Source organism: Orbicella faveolata, unplaced genomic scaffold, assembly GCF_042242905.1.
Source record: "Orbicella faveolata isolate gen_17 unplaced genomic scaffold, um_ofav_v1 contig_15, whole genome shotgun sequence".
Classification (NCBI taxonomy): Eukaryota; Metazoa; Cnidaria; class Anthozoa; order Scleractinia; family Merulinidae; genus Orbicella; species Orbicella faveolata.
This window is the reverse complement of record NW_028301542.1, coordinates 157459-175835: the sequence shown is the minus strand read 5'-3', so window position 1 is coordinate 175835 and position 18377 is coordinate 157459. Positions and strand designations below refer to the sequence as shown.

At 40.4% G+C, this 18377-nt stretch overlaps 2 protein-coding genes and 1 pseudogene across 2 annotated transcripts; 2 read left to right on the top strand and 1 right to left on the bottom strand.

Annotated features, from left to right (window-relative positions):
* Nucleotides 1-99: 99 nt before the first annotated feature.
* Nucleotides 100-4487, top strand: LOC149113046 (S-methylmethionine--homocysteine S-methyltransferase BHMT2-like; annotated as a pseudogene).
* A 1749-nt stretch (nucleotides 4488-6236) lies between these two features.
* Nucleotides 6237-9525, top strand: LOC149113045 (cytochrome P450 4X1-like). Its single transcript, XM_089287750.1, has 2 exons — nucleotides 6237-6426; nucleotides 6727-9525. Exons 1-2 carry the CDS (start codon nucleotides 6293-6295, stop codon nucleotides 7328-7330), a joined length of 738 nt encoding a protein of 245 aa, XP_089143876.1. The 5' UTR covers nucleotides 6237-6292; the 3' UTR covers nucleotides 7331-9525.
* LOC149113044 (betaine--homocysteine S-methyltransferase 1-like) lies at nucleotides 7446-16975 on the bottom strand. Its single transcript, XM_089288479.1, has 7 exons — nucleotides 16849-16975; nucleotides 16378-16427; nucleotides 9943-10078; nucleotides 9399-9478; nucleotides 8605-8799; nucleotides 8108-8219; nucleotides 7446-7646 (listed from the first exon to the last, which is right to left on the bottom strand). Exons 1-7 carry the CDS (start codon nucleotides 16973-16975, stop codon nucleotides 7453-7455), a joined length of 894 nt encoding a protein of 297 aa, XP_089144605.1. The 3' UTR covers nucleotides 7446-7452.
* Nucleotides 16976-18377: the final 1402 nt, after the last annotated feature.

Genomic DNA, 18377 nt, shown 5'->3' with positions numbered 1-18377 from the left:
ATTGACTGACGCATAACAATGAATTTTATTTCGCAATAGTTCAATACAGACTCGATCATTTTCGCGGCAATAATAAAAGGGATCGATAATCGCCCATGTATGTCAGTGACAGATTTTAACTACGAGGAAGACATTATTCTCCGGAAAAGAATGTTGGTAACATGTTATTTTTATGTATCGGCATTGCGTGACGGTTGTTGCGTTACTTTTCAGCTTGTATCAAATGCAAATGACTTCGCAAGGACGTCGACTGGGTAGACCGGGTAGTGGAAATTGTCAAAAAATATTCACTTCAATGTTCTGCCTGGAGACCAGTATTTTAATCCACGATATTTGGTTTTCTAATCCCGTGGGTTAGTAGGCCCTTAGTTACAAACAGGCTCTCATATCCAGGTTATCTACTACGTGCTACCCGGCATATATCTAGCCAGACGGTTTCCCCGTCATCATTTTAAAACCGGCATATTATCTTCAATTAACCATTTTGTAATGTTCTCTAGCGCGGCATCTTGGAGCGGCTTAATGATGGCGAGGTGTTAGTAGGAGATGGAGGAATGGTGCATGTTCTAGAAAAGCGAGGTTATGTGAAAGCAGGACTGTGGACCCCCGAGTGTACAGTGGAGCATCCAGAGGCAGGTCAGACAGTCTGTTATGAGTGAAGCATCTAGATTGCTAAACGGCCTGTAGTGATCCGTTCTTTTCAGGCCTATTATTAAGTATTTGTTATGTTTCAGTCTTCCATCGTGCGTTTCCAGAAAATATCCACACCCGCCGAACGTTAATAAAATTCGTAGGGTAATAGGTTTCAAGGAGGGTCTTCAAAAGCCGAATTTATTATAGTGAAGAATGTATCTTAACTGGATGAGCTGGTTTCAAACCAAGACATGTTATATCTTGGGATGGGGGGCGGGGGGCTATGGATATGGATTTCTATGAAAAAAAATGTTCGAAGGTAATTTTGCTGATGATGAATCGTAACATATAAATTTACGACATACTATATAAACCGTGGTTCCTTTAAACCCGGGTTTAAAGCATACCCACATTTACACGTAGTTTAATGCTAAATTTATTGACTGATTCCTTTGTCGTGTGACTAGTTCGACAGCTTCATCGTGAATTCCTACGAGCAGGAGCTGATATCATTCAAGCATTCACATTCTCATTGGAAGACAACCTGGTTAACTATTTAATTCCAAAAAGCTATTTTAAATATATTTTCTAGACATAAACAAGAACATTGACCTCTTTAAAAATTTGGCAACGAGTCAGTGATTTTCAAAGAAAAGATTTTTGGAAATTGTGATATTCCGGGTGAACGGGTTATTGAATTGCGTCGCACATTTGGATATTGTGTGTATTGGAAGAAGAGTTTCGTTCTGCTTGCTCTGTAATCTGTCAGTCTTCTGACGTTGCTTAGGCAAGGGAACTGTTTTTCTGACGTTTGTGGAAAACGCCAAGCGGTTCTTTTCGCGTTGTCGCCAAAGGACGTGACCATACTGTGCGTTCTGCTGGTGGGACAAGTTTTGGAAGTACTCGTGAGTACTGGTGCTAGTTTTTGATTGGACAATATGAACTAGAGACTCGCTGAGTGTTTGACCGATGAAATGGCTACAAATGACTCCTGTCCCCCTCACCCACCCACTCCGGATAAATGGATCACTTTTCCAATGTTTCAATACTGGTGTAACTAACATATCTAGCTATCTAATCAGTGGCAAGAATTCATCAATTGTACAAATATGCAAGAAGTGTATTAATGTACAAACTCGCTTTCAGCCCAACAACATAAACCAGGCGGCCTGTAACCTTGCAAAGGGCGTGGCCCAGGAAGGAGGGGCTTATTTTGCTTGCTCTATCTGTCAGACTGGTTTTCTGTGTTCACAAGGTGCTGGAAAAGACGTTGTGATGAAAAAGTTTAGGGAAGAAATAGAGTTTTTTATACAGAATAACGTCGATATGCTCATTGGTGAGGTAAGTGTGTAGCAAACCCGTGTCAATAATTATTATACCTAAGAGATTGTTTTGTTTGCAAGATTATAGTTTACTGATACTGCACAGCTAAAATTTAAAGTATAATTATCTTCGAAATGCTATTAGAGTTTGATTTAATTTGATGCTAATTATTGCGTCAAATTAAATCACCTGAAGCTGAAGTCCACGGTTGGATCAAGACGTTTACGCCTAAGATTACGGCTTTTAGAACAAAATTCTATTTTTGTGGAATGGTAATTAATTGACTAATATTTATTTTTCAAAATACGGACTTTTTTTCTTCCCTCTCCCTTGCCAATTCATTGTTATACTTAGCGTAACATACTGTCCCCTCTGTCCATCAAGTTCTTTGCGAATGTGGTAGAAGCTGATGAAATCCACAGGTAAACCAGCAGCCATTACAATGTGTATTGGACCACAAGGTGACCTCACAAATGTGTCCCCCGGAGAATGCGCCGTGAGACTCGTAAGGGCAGGTATTGAATATGTCGCATTCCGGTGTATAGCTTGTATGAGAAGTGAGGGAAAACGCAATACAGTCTTAGAAGAGGTTCCATACCCAGCAAAAACGTTGCTTAATTGCTTTGTGGTCCATGGCGTACTTTGTAGGAGGATGTTGACGAAGTCATTGCTCAGACTTTGCCATAGTACCATAATTATAAATACACGTGCACCTGATGCACAAACAGATAATAATAATGGGCATCCGTCAGTCTCGCGAGACTATGGACACGCGCTCTGCGCGCGCTCTTGATGTACTAACATGTATATACCGCAATAAATACCTCGAAGACCCTCCTAAGCCCTTCTGTGAATAATGATGGAAATGTTAACACATATATACACCGTTTGCCATTCAAAGTATAATCTCGCTCTTTTTGCAATGTCCAGTTAGTTATCGCTTACTAACATTAACACAAGTATTCTTTTTGACTAGGTGCTGATATCGTTGGTGTCAACTGTTGCTTCAGTCCCGATATGAGTTTACAGACCATTGGTTTGATGAAAGAGGCGTTAGACAAGGAAGGACTCAAGCCTCATCTGATGATTCAACCTGCCGGTGTTCACACTCCAGATGTCGAACGCAGAGGATTCGTCTCTTTACCAGAATTCCCTTTCGGTAAAGCCTAGTTTTCATTACGACATAAGCACAAGCTTGAACATTAATGTAGTGAGTACCACAACTCAAGCATGAGCACGTAGGTAAGCATGTGCAGAATGGTCTCAGAGATCTTTGGAAGTTCTCGTGTGATCTAGGAAAATAAACAGCACTGAACGAGAGGTCAGATGTATTGCTGTTGTTGAGGCGCGCTATACTTTCTCTCGAATATCTGCCTCACGTCTTCCCATCGTTTCCGATTAATACTCTTGGAGAAAAAAATGATATTGTTTTCCAGTCTTATTGAGTGTTCATAGAGATTTTCTAACCGCAAACCACTCAAAATATTAATACGTTAAACTCATCTGACTGCGCACTGAGAACAGTGAGTGTTTAACATGCAATTGGATCAATTGCCAACTTGATGTTTTTGCCAGATAAGCCAACAGAAACGATAGCAAGTGCTGATGTGACATACCATTAAGTTCCATTTTGTTATTATTATAGCTATGGAACCTCGCATGTGATAACTCGCTGGGATGTGCATAAGTACGCTCGGCGGGCCTATGACATGGGAGTGAGGTACATCGGAGGCTGCTGTGGATTTTAACCATACCACATCCGGGCTATTGCTGAAGAGGTAGGACTTATGAATAAATGTTTGCTCAATTAACCACTCTGGGTTATCGCGGAGGTGGTAGGGTTCGTGAAAGAAGGTTGCTGTTGAAAGCTGACAACTATTTTTTGAATGAATTGAAGCTTGGAAGGCATCCAAAATAACCAAAAAAAAATGAACGAAAGGAATTTTATACAAGGTATCATTCATGACTCAAAAGTGTTGTTCTTCTTTCAGCTGGCTACAGAACGAGGCAAATTTCCTGCTGCAAGCGAAAAGCACGGCCCTTGGGGAGAGGCGCTTCAAAATCACTCGCTACCTGAAGTTAGAGCAAGGTGAGGTTTGGTGATAGAGGCGAGTTTTGTGTTTTGGAATCTTACGCATCCCACTTTACGAATAAAGTTCTCTTTAAGGATTGTACTCCAGCGTCACTCATAATTGAAAATCGCGTTACATAGCGCAGGTGTTTGCAAAAGTTTGTACACAGGTAGACAATCATTGAATTTGTGGACGTTGTTTTTCTTTTCTGGTTTAAAGTGATGATCACTGACCTCGAGATTTTGCTGTGGTGTTATTTACAGAGCTAACCGTGGCTACTGGGAGAATCTCAAACCGGCCAGTGGTCGTCCATTTTGTCCGTCTTTGAGTGAAACGGGAGGATTGGGACCTAACTGATATCAAGTTTATGTGAAAAATGTACTTTATTTAACAACCTATGATTAGACAGGGCATCATGACAGATTTTTAATCTAAACAATAAATAAATTGGGCACATTACTTTCTTTGTCTTTGTCGCTTTTCGACCAAACTTTTACTGAAAATCTAACTGTTCCTTCCGGAGAGTCCTCCAGAGAAAAGAAAAAAAAATTGAAAGGAATTGAAAGGCGTGCACTTTATATTTTTCTCTCTACAGTGTTCACGCGCCTTATCTTAAGAGCATTTAGGGAAGAGAAACTAGAGGGCCCTAGGAAATAAAGATGTTGCCGCTGCATGAAAGATTCCATGCGTACGTGAGCTGTATTTTTTCACTATTGCTGTCACCGCTTTAAACTTAATCTGCGATCAGGCGTTCTTTTTATAACAGCAGGGGTAAGGAGAAAAAAAAAAGAAAAGAAAAGAAAAGAACGCCTGTGGATCGCAGGCTAATTTAAACTCGAAATTTGTTGACGGGGGCGGGGGGAAGGGAGTGGCGAGGGAGAAAAAACCTGGCAAGAGTCACTCATCATCGTATCGCTATAAGAATAACCATCCCGGCTTTGCGGACATATTCTGATTCTTCCTTATAACCAGCTAATAATAATTTCCGGAGCAGAACATTGAAATTCCACCCAAAAGATGAACGGTACGTACGTGTCTATCTTTAGAACAACTTAAGTTTCGCATGGTATTTTAAACTTGACGTTTCTTATGCTACAACATACATCTTCAGAAGTGACAGTTACAAAATATGACAAGATTTGAAAAGACTAAAACTAAAACGAGGTATTAGTAACACGCCGTAAATGAAATCGTCGGTAGTGAAAAACTCTTTCTTTATTAATTCACACCGGATATGGTTTCTTTTGTTCATTGTTATCTAGCTAGTTACCAATACCTCGCTTTAGTTTTAGTCTTTTTAAATCTTGTCATATTTTATAACCGTCAGTTCTGAAGATGTATGTTGTAGCACACGAAACGTCAAGTTTAATACAACGTTAGTTTGTTCTTGGAATACATTACAATCTCTCCATAACGGCCACCTTAGGGACAGAGGAAAGTGGCCGCTGTACAAAGGTGGCCGTTATGGGGAGGTAGGGGTATAATACAACACCTCTTTTTTGTTTCCATGGGGTTCAGCATTTATCTTTAAAAAGTGCCTAGTGTAGCATGTAAATACGTAAAAAATATGTCAATAAAACAGAAACTAAACAGGTTTCAATGGCGCGCGGTATGGATCAAATTTTGAGTCCCTTTGCACAAAAAACAGGGTTTTGTACACACGTTCGTCAGTCGTTGATTAACTGTCTGTTTTCGAGGGGTCATTTTGGCTGTTGGGACGTGCTTTAGTGGCTTTTGTCTTTGCAGAGAGGTGGCTGCTGTAGAGTGGTGGAAATAAGAGTGGGTGAATGAACCGTCAGCCGGGATAAAAAAAAGTAGCCTGGCTCTATATCTTTTTTTTAAATTTTTACAGTTCTCAGTAATACTCACGCTTCCTTTGAGTTTCCTGCTACCTTACTAGCTGAGGCGACTTCAGGGTTCTCAATTAAACGGTTATTTTTAATTTTTTTTGTAAGTACCAGTGAAAAGTTGTGTCCTCCAGAGACCAGCCTTGTGCTAACGCAGATGATGAAACTTTGAGATATTTCTCGATTTCCGAACATTTTACGGCCATTTTATTTACCAGACCGTTTTATTACGTTTTATTTTCTTTTTATTTTATTATTATGATGTCTTACTCGGAATGGGCATCTTTCACGCATTCGTTCATTCATTCGTTCCACTCTTCCCGAGTTCCGATCCTCTGGTAACCTGGTAAATTTTCCAACCGTTTCGTGAGTTCGCACAAAGGAAATCGAACCTTGGAGAATGCATGACGTGCAAATATGGAGGAGACTATGGAAGAGAATATGGCGGTCGGTGGTGTTGTGTTTCTTCAGGAAGTTTTTCTATCTTTGGTCGTCATTCTCCTTACTTGGTTCATCTTGAAAGTGTCAATAACACGCTTATCGAGGAAAAGGTACCTGACATAGCTCTATTTTAGCCTGAGAGTCTTGTAAATATGAATAAACTTGACAGGAGCAACCAGCCAAGAAATTCATTGGAATGTCTTTGTTGATCTTCTCACAAGACCTTTTATATCACGGTGTAAAGTAGGGCAGTTTAATCTTCTTGGTCTATTTAGTGGTTGATATTAAAGTGGCAAGACATTTTCAGTGTACAAACTTGCTCAAATGGGCTAAATCACACACTGCTGTCAAAATGTTGTAATTAGATCATGCAGCGCGCATTAAAGCCATTAGTTTTAATTTTCCTTTAGACCCACCTTTGACTTGCCGCCTGGTCCTCCGCCTCACTGGATTTCAGGAAACACAGCCGTTTTCCGTTCTAATGTAGAAGAAAGGCACATCCGACTCCTGGAACTTCACAAGAAATATGGAAAAGTGGTTCGGATTCAAATGGGGAGACCGCCATTGTACGGAACAGACATCTTCTCTGTTGCTGATCCTCACTTGTGTGAGGAAGTCCTTAAATCCAAGAGCTATGCGATCTCCAAGCTTACACAGGCACGTTTTCAAATGTTTATTGGAAAGAACGGCCTGAATGCCCTGGAAGGAACAACATGGAAAAAGCACAGGCGATTAATCTTGCCTCTGTTTCATTCTGGTTTCCTGAGCTATGCTCTGGAAGTTATCGCGGACAAAACTGAAGTTCTAACCCAAAAATTGAAGGATTTGCCAGATAAATCATCTGTGGAAGTTTATTTGTTGATGAAAAATCTAGCTCTTGATATTATCAGCAAGGCAGCATTTGGTTATGATTTACAAGTCCAAGAAAATCCTGATGGCAAATTAGTAAAGGTTTGTTTGTTTAACGATGTTTATATTGCTCAAAAAGATATCTTAGTTGTTTTATTTTCCTAGATCACACGAGAACTTCCAAAGATCTCTGAGACCATTCTGCACATGCTTACCTACGTGCTCATGCTTGAGTTGTGGTACTCACTACATTAATGTTCAAGCTTGTGCTTATGTCGTAATGAAAACTAGGCTTTACCGAAAGGGAATTCTGGTAAAGAGACGAATCCTCTGCGTTCGACATCTGGAGTGTGAACACCGGCAGGTTGAATCATCAGATGAGGCTTGAGTCCTTCCTTGTCTAACGCCTCTTTCATCAAACCAATGGTCTGTAAACTCATATCGGGACTGAAGCAACAGTTGACACCAACGATATCAGCACCTAGTCAAAAAGAATACTTGTGTTAATGTTAGTAAGCGATAACTAACTGGACATTGCAAAAAGAGCGAGATTATACTTTGAATGGCAAACGGTGTATATATGTGTTAACATTTCCATCATTATTCACAGAAGGGCTTAGGAGGGTCTTCGAGGTATTTATTGCGGTATATACATGTTAGTACATCAAGAGCGCGCGCAGAGCGCGTGTCCATAGTCTCGCGAGACTGACGGATGCCCATTATTATTATCTGTTTGTGCATCAGGTGCACGTGTATTTATAATTATGGTACTATGGCAAAGTCTGAGCAATGACTTCGTCAACATCCTCCTACAAAGTACGCCATGGACCACAAAGCAATTAAGCAACGTTTTTGCTGGGTATGGAACCTCTTCTAAGACTGTATTGCGTTTTCCCTCACTTCTCATACAAGCTATACACCGGAATGCGACATATTCAATACCTGCCCTTACGAGTCTCACGGCGCATTCTCCGGGGGACACATTTGTGAGGTCACCTTGTGGTCCAATACACATTGTAATGGCTGCTGGTTTACCTGTGGATTTCATCAGCTTCTACCACATTCGCAAAGAACTTGATGGACAGAGGGGACAGTATGTTACGCTAAGTATAACAATGAATTGGCAAGGGAGAGGGAAGAAAAAAAGTCCGTATTTTGAAAAATAAATATTAGTCAATTAATTACCATTCCACAAAAATAGAATTTTGTTCTAAAAGCCGTAATCTTAGGCGTAAACGTCTTGATCCAACCGTGGACTTCAGCTTCAGGTGATTTAATTTGACGCAATAATTAGCATCAAATTAAATCAAACTCTAATAGCATTTCGAAGATAATTATACTTTAAATTTTAGCTGTGCAGTATCAGTAAACTATAATCTTGCAAACAAAACAATCTCTTAGGTATAATAATTATTGACACGGGTTTGCTACACACTTACCTCACCAATGAGCATATCGACGTTATTCTGTATAAAAAACTCTATTTCTTCCCTAAACTTTTTCATCACAACGTCTTTTCCAGCACCTTGTGAACACAGAAAACCAGTCTGACAGATAGAGCAAGCAAAATAAGCCCCTCCTTCCTGGGCCACGCCCTTTGCAAGGTTACAGGCCGCCTGGTTTATGTTGTTGGGCTGAAAGCGAGTTTGTACATTAATACACTTCTTGCATATTTGTACAATTGATGAATTCTTGCCACTGATTAGATAGCTAGATATGTTAGTTACACCAGTATTGAAACATTGGAAAAGTGATCCATTTATCCGGAGTGGGTGGGTGAGGGGGACAGGAGTCATTTGTAGCCATTTCATCGGTCAAACACTCAGCGAGTCTCTAGTTCATATTGTCCAATCAAAAACTAGCACCAGTACTCACGAGTACTTCCAAAACTTGTCCCACCAGCAGAACGCACAGTATGGTCACGTCCTTTGGCGACAACGCGAAAAGAACCGCTTGGCGTTTTCCACAAACGTCAGAAAAACAGTTCCCTTGCCTAAGCAACGTCAGAAGACTGACAGATTACAGAGCAAGCAGAACGAAACTCTTCTTCCAATACACACAATATCCAAATGTGCGACGCAATTCAATAACCCGTTCACCCGGAATATCACAATTTCCAAAAATCTTTTCTTTGAAAATCACTGACTCGTTGCCAAATTTTTAAAGAGGTCAATGTTCTTGTTTATGTCTAGAAAATATATTTAAAATAGCTTTTTGGAATTAAATAGTTAACCAGGTTGTCTTCCAATGAGAATGTGAATGCTTGAATGATATCAGCTCCTGCTCGTAGGAATTCACGATGAAGCTGTCGAACTAGTCACACGACAAAGGAATCAGTCAATAAATTTAGCATTAAACTACGTGTAAATGTGGGTATGCTTTAAACCCGGGTTTAAAGGAACCACGGTTTATATAGTATGTCGTAAATTTATATGTTACGATTCATCATCAGCAAAATTACCTTCGAACATTTTTTTTCATAGAAATCCATATCCATAGCCCCCCGCCCCCCATCCCAAGATATAACATGTCTTGGTTTGAAACCAGCTCATCCAGTTAAGATACATTCTTCACTATAATAAATTCGGCTTTTGAAGACCCTCCTTGAAACCTATTACCCTACGAATTTTATTAACGTTCGGCGGGTGTGGATATTTTCTGGAAACGCACGATGGAAGACTGAAACATAACAAATACTTAATAATAGGCCTGAAAAGAACGGATCACTACAGGCCGTTTAGCAATCTAGATGCTTCACTCATAACAGACTGTCTGACCTGCCTCTGGATGCTCCACTGTACACTCGGGGGTCCACAGTCCTGCTTTCACATAACCTCGCTTTTCTAGAACATGCACCATTCCTCCATCTCCTACTAACACCTCGCCATCATTAAGCCGCTCCAAGATGCCGCGCTAGAGAACATTACAAAATGGTTAATTGAAGATAATATGCCGGTTTTAAAATGATGACGGGGAAACCGTCTGGCTAGATATATGCCGGGTAGCACGTAGTAGATAACCTGGATATGAGAGCCTGTTTGTAACTAAGGGCCTACTAACCCACGGGATTAGAAAACCAAATATCGTGGATTAAAATACTGGTCTCCAGGCAGAACATTGAAGTGAATATTTTTTGACAATTTCCACTACCCGGTCTACCCAGTCGACGTCCTTGCGAAGTCATTTGCATTTGATACAAGCTGAAAAGTAACGCAACAACCGTCACGCAATGCCGATACATAAAAATAACATGTTACCAACATTCTTTTCCGGAGAATAATGTCTTCCTCGTAGTTAAAATCTGTCACTGACATACATGGGCGATTATCGATCCCTTTTATTATTGCCGCGAAAATGATCGAGTCTGTATTGAACTATTGCGAAATAAAATTCATTGTTATGCGTCAGTCAATTTCAGCAGTGCCCCCCCCCCCCCCCCCCGGGCTAACCCCCGGGCATTAGGTTTTTTTAAAAAAATGGGCAAATATCCCGGGGTGGGGACACATAAGCTGTCTAAATGTCCCAGGGTGGGGACGAAAAAAGTAGATCGTAGCCTTCCAACACCTCTGCAGTTTGTTTTATTAATCAGTGAATAAAACGTTCAACTGTTCAGTCTTTTAATGCAACGGTAAGACTTCAAGGACAACAGTACGTGTTAGTTGATTTTGATTGTATTTATTTCTTTATATTTTGTTTTTAACAGTTTTCAAGATCTGTCTTGAAGATCGCATCATTTGAATTCGCAAATCCTAAGTATTTTAACTCCACTTTCATGAATTTAAAAAATGTTAGGCTAGTTTTGAATGCGAAATGCGAAATAGTCGTGTTCACGTCAGTTATTGTTTTGTGATAAACAAAATATTGTTCACCTTGTCGCTTATATTTATATGCTTACAAGTAATTAAGAAATATCTCACTAAATTTCAACACTGAAAAAGTAGCCGAGACCGCCTTACGCCTCCCATGATTTTGAACAACTTTGGCTTGATTTCCAAGAACTTGGGCGATATTTCCCAGTCCCAGGGATTCTAAATTAACGCGTGATTGCTTTGGTTTTCAGTGAGTTCGCCAGGGGGAGAAATAATTGCACGCTCGGTTTCGAGCTTACTGGCCGAAATATAGCCCCACTTAATTTTAACACTGAAAAAGTAGCCAAGACCGCCTTACGCGCACCTTGGTTTTTACCAACTCTGGCTTGATTTCCAGGCACTCTGACCATATTTCCCAGTCCCCAGAACTCTAAAGTAACTCGTGATGGCCTTGGTTTGCTGAGAAATGGACAGGGGAAAAATAATTGCACGCTCGGTTTCGAGCTTGCCGCCCGAAATATAGCCCCACTTAATTTTAGTACTGAAAACTTGGCCGAAACCGGCTTACGCACACCTTGATTTTGACCAACTTAGGCTTGATTCCCAAGAACTTGGGCGATATTTCCCAGTCCCAGGGACTCTAAAGTAACTCGTGATGACCTTGGTTTTCAGTGAAATCGCCAGGGGAGAAATATTTGCACGTTCGGTTTGGAGCTTACTGGCCGAAATATAGCACCACTTCTTTTGAACACTAAAAAAGTATCCGGGACCGTCTTACGCACACCTTGATTTTGACCCACTTAGGCTTGATTTCCAAGAACTTGGGCGATATTTCCCAGTTCTAAGGACTCTAAACTAACTCGTGATGGCCTTCGTTTTCAGTGAAATCGCCAGGGGACAGATAATTGCACACTCGTTTTCGAGCTTGCTGGCCGAAATATAGCCCCACTTTATTTCAACACTGATAGAGTAGCCGAGACCGCCTTACGCGCCTCGTGATTTTCAGCATTTTTTTGCTCGATTTGCCGGAACTTGGGAGATATTTTCCAGTCCCAGGGACTCTAAACTAACTCCTGCTGGCCTTGGTTTTCAGTGAAATGGACAGAGGAAAAATGTTCGAAGGCTGAGTTTCGAGCTTCTAGGCCGAAATGTAGTCCGTTTTCATTTTAAGGCTGAAAAAGTAGCCAGGACCGCCTTACGCGCAGCGTAATTTTGACCTACTCTAGGTCGATTTCCAGGAACTTGGCGGATATTTTCCAGTCCTGGATTCTCTAAACTGACTCGTGATGGTCTTGGTTTTCAGTGAAATGGGCAGAGGAAAATATTTAAACGTTGGATTTCGAGCTTCTAGGCCGAAATATAGCGCCACTTCATTTTAAGAAGCGGGGGGGGGGGGGGGGGGGGGAGTTGGACCTGACACACACTAGGGAACTCGCGAACTAATGGACAAGAGGAGACGTGAAAAGAGGCAAGAGATAACCAAATTAAACTGATGATCAAATGTACTAGGAGTAGCGTATTGAAAAAAAAAATTAGATACAGTTAAAGCTCTGGGAGTGGCGCCAAAACAAGGAATACGGAAAGCGGGGTTGGGGGAGGAACACAACCGGGAAACGTCAAGTTAATGAACACAGAGACTGAAGAAAATTCTCGTAAGTAGTTAATACAGGATGTAAAAGACGATGCAAGCTGAACTTCATGACCAAACTCGGAAGGAAACGCGTTAGAGAATTGGAACAGGAAAGGACAGTCAATGTAACGTCTGGAGAAAGCGCTTAAAGTAGGGAGAAACTGCGACGTTAACACGAAGCCTGAGGAACTGAATTTTTCCGCGTTTTGAAAATTAGTGGGAAAGTATTCTCTCGTCAGTATGAATGATCAAGGGATCTGTATAGAGTTTTTAGGAGTATGTGTATTCTAATTCTTCTTCTTGGCCCGAGAAGTATGGGATCATCTGTTCGCACCCGAGATGCATGGGACTACATGCGTGGAAACTTAAAGCCTCAGAGTGTGGGACCATCTTTGCCCAAAATTGTAGAGTGGCTATTATTGTTATTTTTTTTTATACAAAAAAGTGGCCGTTGTAGAGAGGTGGCCGTTAGCGGTAGGTTCTACTGTACTCGTGGTTCGCACATGTCGTACCGTTAATTTTGCTTAACGGATTGATAGAGGAAAATTGGCATTCTTTGCAATCTAGTGGGTTTACGGAGGCGGCTGAATACAGAGGTGAACAGGATTTCAGCTAGCCTGTGAATACTGTTGCCTCTGATACCATATAACTCAGCATACTCTGAAAAGGTCATTTATTTTTTTCCCCAGGATCCGAGCCTATTAGGGGAAGAAACAAACGCGCCGCAAAACTTGATGCTGACACTTTCATGGTATTCCTTTCAACAGTTTCCTACAATCAAACAAACAAGCAGTCATCCAGGAATTCGTCAGTTGGAATTATTTGCGGTTCTGCATTTATAATGTTCGCAAGAAGATGAGCCGAAGTTTTTCGTGTCTTGTTGAATAACTAAACCTTAAACTCTTTGATAATGGTGGAATTTGGTGATCCACAGTTGTTGGGGACGGCTTGCCCTCTCCCACCCCTTCCACCCGCTGCGCAGACAACCCCTCTCCCCCCCTCTCCCCCCCTCTCCCTCCTGTCTGCCAACCGCTTTTTCCCTCTGATCTTTGCGAGCGTAGTTCGTCTCCGCCATCTTGCACGTGTGAAAGATAAATAGTGGAAAATTGTCCCCATTAGAGATGAGTCTGTTTACATCAAGCTGATTAGGTAACTTCTTATAAAGCTGTAATATTTAACTTTTAAAATCAAAATCGTTACTTGTTTCTCTGTTTGGATCAGCTACAGGCCGTATTTTGTACAGATTCTTAGTTCTTAGATAATTTATAAAGGGAAACAAAGGACGCTCTTGCTTGGATCATGTTGGTGTATTTGATTTGCAGACTGCAGGCTGCAGACTGCAGACTACATTTAAGGCAAAATGGTACTCCAGTTAGCCTGAATATCACTCAGGTTAGCCTGAATAGTTCTCACATTAGCCTGTTTACCTTTCGCTTTCAAAAATGGAAAGGGGAATACGACATAGCCTTCATATATTAGTTGAAAATTCTGCAGTCTGTAGTCTGCAAATGTCATACACTATGATCATGTCTACTAAAGGCACCCACAGTAGAGTGTCAACCAGTGTATTACATTTGCAGACACCAGTTGCAGACTACAGTTAGGCCTAAATAGCGCTCAGGTTAGCCTGAATAGATGTCAGGTTAGCCTAAATAGTGCTCAGCTTAACCTGAATAGTGCTCAGTTTAGCTTGTTTACTGTTAGCTTTTGGTAACATAAATGGAAGTACATTATTAGGTAAAAAATCTCCAGTCTGCAGTGTGCTGTCGACAGTTTGCAATCTGCAGATGCCATACACCAAGTGTCAATGGATATCAGCGATCGACATTCCATTGAAATTACCCTTATCTACAAGCATCGGTACAGCTACATGCAGACTACTCTAAACGTAGAAATTCAAAATTCAAAATGGCAGCAGCCAAAAGCTTCCTCTTGTTTTCAGTAACTTCACCCTTGTATGTACAATTTCCTTCCTTAGGTTTTAGGACTTGGTTTGTCTAAACATCCAAACACCATTCTCTCCTGATGCAATACAACACAAGCTTGGCTTACATGTAGTTGCAGAACCAGTAAGGAAAGCAGACTTTTAGTGAAGAAGAGGTAAGTTCTCCAATCAGTAAGCACTTTGATTATCCATTTAAGGTTACTATGATACAAATAAACTTTAGCAGATGTGTTAAATTTAGCTATAGGAATAAGCTTAATGCCAATTCTGTATGGATTTATTTTAAAAGTCAGTGCTGTGGTCTAAGAAGAATTACTAGGAGCCTAAAAGTGCCCAGCACTTCAGCTTATATGAAAAAAGTAAGTTTTTGCAGTCGCTTAAAGGCAAAGTTAGTTGCCTGTGGCACCTGGGTGCTTCTAGAGCACAGGCCTGGAAGTACACTTTGATGACATGAAAAATATTAGCTAAAACTTTCCAAATGCACAGCTACAGCTGTACTCAAACTGCAGGCAGAAGATCCAATACAAAACTAAAAATATCTCAACAATAAACCATCTGTGCTTGTGTCCTGATCACTGCTTCAGGTAACAACCGTGTGACATCTTGATGAGTCTGGTGACAGCTGTCAGTTAGAGCTTAATAATGACTTTGTTTCAAAGATTCAATGTTTCCAATTAATTTTTTTAATTTTTTTTTTCATAAGGTCCCATAGCAATCTATCTGAAAATTGAGAAAAATCTTTTTCATTAAAATTGCCTATTAAACAAATAGATTGTTAACAAATGTTGCTGTGCATCTGTTCAGTAGTAGATTGCAGATGACGTCAAAATGTGGTGACAAAAAAAACGGGGCACAAGGCGATAGCTGAGTGTGTCACTGATGTTCTTGCCACATTTTGATGTCTTCTGTGAACTTTTACTGAACAAGTGCATGGCAACATGGAGTCTGTTTTAACTAGTAGAGGAGCCAAGAAGTGTTTTAATCATCCAGTCATAAGTAAGAACTAATCAAAATGTGAGAATAATTTGACTTGCCTAATTTAGGTTATATGGACACCTGAAGCAAAACTGTCAATGGTTTAAAGTTTTATTGGTATTAAAGTTAAATAGATCAGCCAAAAATGGGTTATGAGAGAATACTAAAGCAAACATTGAGTTCCCAGGGTAATAGTATTATAATTGCTAAATGGGAATCGGCTGAACCAGATAGCTATTTTTTTCAGGTCCAAACTTGTGTGCTTCAATTTAACTTGATATATTAGGCAGATGAATCAGTTTGACCTTTAAAACTAATGTTGTTTTTTGTTTGATCAAGGGATCTGTAACACTGGGAAGATAATAGAAGAGGGATTGGGACTTATGTGAAGACCCCTAACAATTTCTGGAGATTCAAATTAAGCATCGTATCTTAATGATCACTGAGCTGGACTATCAGAGCAGTATGGTAAGTGTACATATTGGCCTGTGATCACAGAGTTACTAGGGACATTTCAGTTCTAGATGTACGATATGACAAGAAAGATAAGTCTAACATCAGAATCACACTAACAAGATATTATCTAAGAAACTTTTTTAGGAACCTGGACTTTTTGCATGTACCAAATGGACCTTTTGAACAAGAGATATGTGTATAATGAAAGAACTGGGCCAGATGGGGATTAGTTCTACCTAGCAAATTCTCTTTTTGAATTTTCTGATTGGTGAAGTGAAGAACTGGTCCCACAAAAAAAAACAAGTTACAAGATAAGAAACCTGTTTTGGAGCCTGGACTGTCTGCATGCACTGAATGGATCTTGAGCTTTGTACAAGAGATGGGTGTGAGAACTGACCTGTAAAAGGGTGGTTCCATTCAGCAAATTCTCTTCCTGAGTTTTTTGATCTATGAGGCAGAGGCTTGGTCCCACAAAAAAGGTCAAAAATTAGGACTTGTTTGGGAACTTGGACTGTCCTCATACGTTGAATGGATCTTGAGCTTTTAACAAGAGATCAGGGTGTAAGAACTGACTTGTAAAAAGTTTCTTGATCTGTGACGTAGAGACATGGTGTCATGTTTGGATGTTTACTCGTCAATCAAAAACGCACATTTTAAAGAGTTCTGGATTCTGACTTCACAATATAATAACTCACTGAGGGCACTCTGAGAAAGGTATGCAAAATCAAAACGAGGAATCAAAGAATTGTGAATCGAACCGAATGGTCATAATCGCAATTAATGGAGAATTCGATTAATCGTTGCACCACCAGTGCTGAATGGATCAGTTGAGCATAGTACAAGAGATATCTTGGGTAAAAGAACTCACCTGTAAAAGGGTTGGTTCCATCCAGCAAAATCTCTTCCTGAGTTTCATGATCTGTGAGGCCCAGACTTGGTCCCATAAAAAACAGGTGAAAAATAAGAACTTGTGTTGGAGCCAGGACTGTCTTCATGGGCTGAATGGATCTTGGGCTTCGTACAGGAGATGGGTGTAAGAACTGGCCCTCAAGGGAGCTGGTTCCACCAAAAATCTCTTCCTGAGTTTCTTGATCTATGAAGCATAGACTTGGTCCCACAAAAAATGGTACAAAATGAGAACTTGTTTCGGAACCTGGACTGTCTTCATGACTGAATGGATCTTGAGCTTTGTACAGGAGATGGGTGTAAAGACTGACCTGTAAATGGGTTGGTTCCACCCAGCAAATTCTCTTCCTGAGTTTCTTGATCTGTGATGCAGACTTGGTCCCACAAAAGAGATACAAAATATTAGGACTTGTTTTGAAACCTGGACTATCGAATGGATTTGGGCTTTTTACAAGAGCTGGGTGTAAGAACTGACTTGTAAAAGGTTGCTTCCACCCAGCAAATTCAGATTCTGTGACGAGCCCAAAGAGCGTCTACATAGGAGGTTAGAACAGAACTGTAGTACCCATTTATACTCCTAGGCTGAGACAGCCGCTTTCTGAGGGTAAAGTGTCTTACCAGGGTACATTGGCCAGGTACCTTGTGTTAGGAACCAGTCAGCACACAATGCCAGCCATTACTCTGATCTAAATCTTTCTGACCAGTCTTTCTCATTTTCAGGCGGATACAAACTAGGACAAAGCAAGAAGAGGATGAACGCATTTACCGTCATTCAAGATTGATGATTTTATCGCAGTCCAGGACCCAGGTAAACACTTGTTCTTATGCATTGATCGATCCGAAACGTAACCTGACTCAGTTGCTCTGTTATCCTCCTGAAATTAGATTTGAGAGAACTCTTGTCAACTGGCACAGCTTTATAAGTTCCATACTATTTTAGATTTATCCACATTGGAAGGAAGTGTATTGGGTCTGTGTAATTATCTTTAAAAGTTTCACTGTGATTTCCTTCGTTTCGACATGCTCCGAATAAAATATAGTAGCCAAACGCTCACATGAAAGCAAAAACAAAGGTGTGGCTGACTAGGGCCCTTTAAGTAGAATTTTCTGTCGTTCGCGGCATTTTTGGGGGAGGGTGGCGTAGATAACTATAATAATTTTTCAGAGGATTATATGCGATTGAATATCGTTTTCGTTCACTTTTCTTATGATAACCCAACTCAGGAGAAAATGTGTGAAAAGCCATTCAAAATACAGAAACAATCTCCTTGTTTTTTCGAGTTATAGGAATGCGAGGCCCAGGCGAATGTTTCCACATCTTTTTCGTGTTCGTCAAACTTTCACAAGTGTTTCTGTAATTTGACAGAAACATGGAGAAAGTGTTCTATATTTCGTTGCAAAAATGTTGCGAGAGTAAGAGAGGAAAATTATTCGTTTGTTTCGGTTAATCAAAATGTAAATTTTCTTTGCTCGTGCCTTCATTGTTCTATA

What these genes read in the sequence shown, in the direction of transcription:
- LOC149113045 (XM_089287750.1), top strand. Translation starts at nt 6,293, where the DNA reads ATGGAGGAGACTATGGAAGAGAATATGGCGGTCGGTGGTGTTGTGTTT. An exon ending in ACACGCTTATCGAGGAAAAG is followed by an intron (nt 6,427 to 6,726) that starts GTACCTGACATA and finishes ATTTTCCTTTAG; the next exon opens with ACCCACCTTTGACTTGCCGC.
- LOC149113044 (XM_089288479.1), bottom strand. Translation starts at nt 16,975, where the DNA reads ATGAAGACAGTCCTGGCTCCAACACAAGTTCTTATTTTTCACCTGTTT. An exon ending in ATGGAACCACCCTTTTACAG is followed by an intron (nt 10,079 to 16,377) that starts GTCAGTTCTCAC and finishes AATGTTCTCTAG; the next exon opens with CGCGGCATCTTGGAGCGGCT. An exon ending in CGTGAGACTCGTAAGGGCAG is followed by an intron (nt 7,647 to 8,107) that starts GTATTGAATATG and finishes CTTTTTGACTAG; the next exon opens with GTGCTGATATCGTTGGTGTC.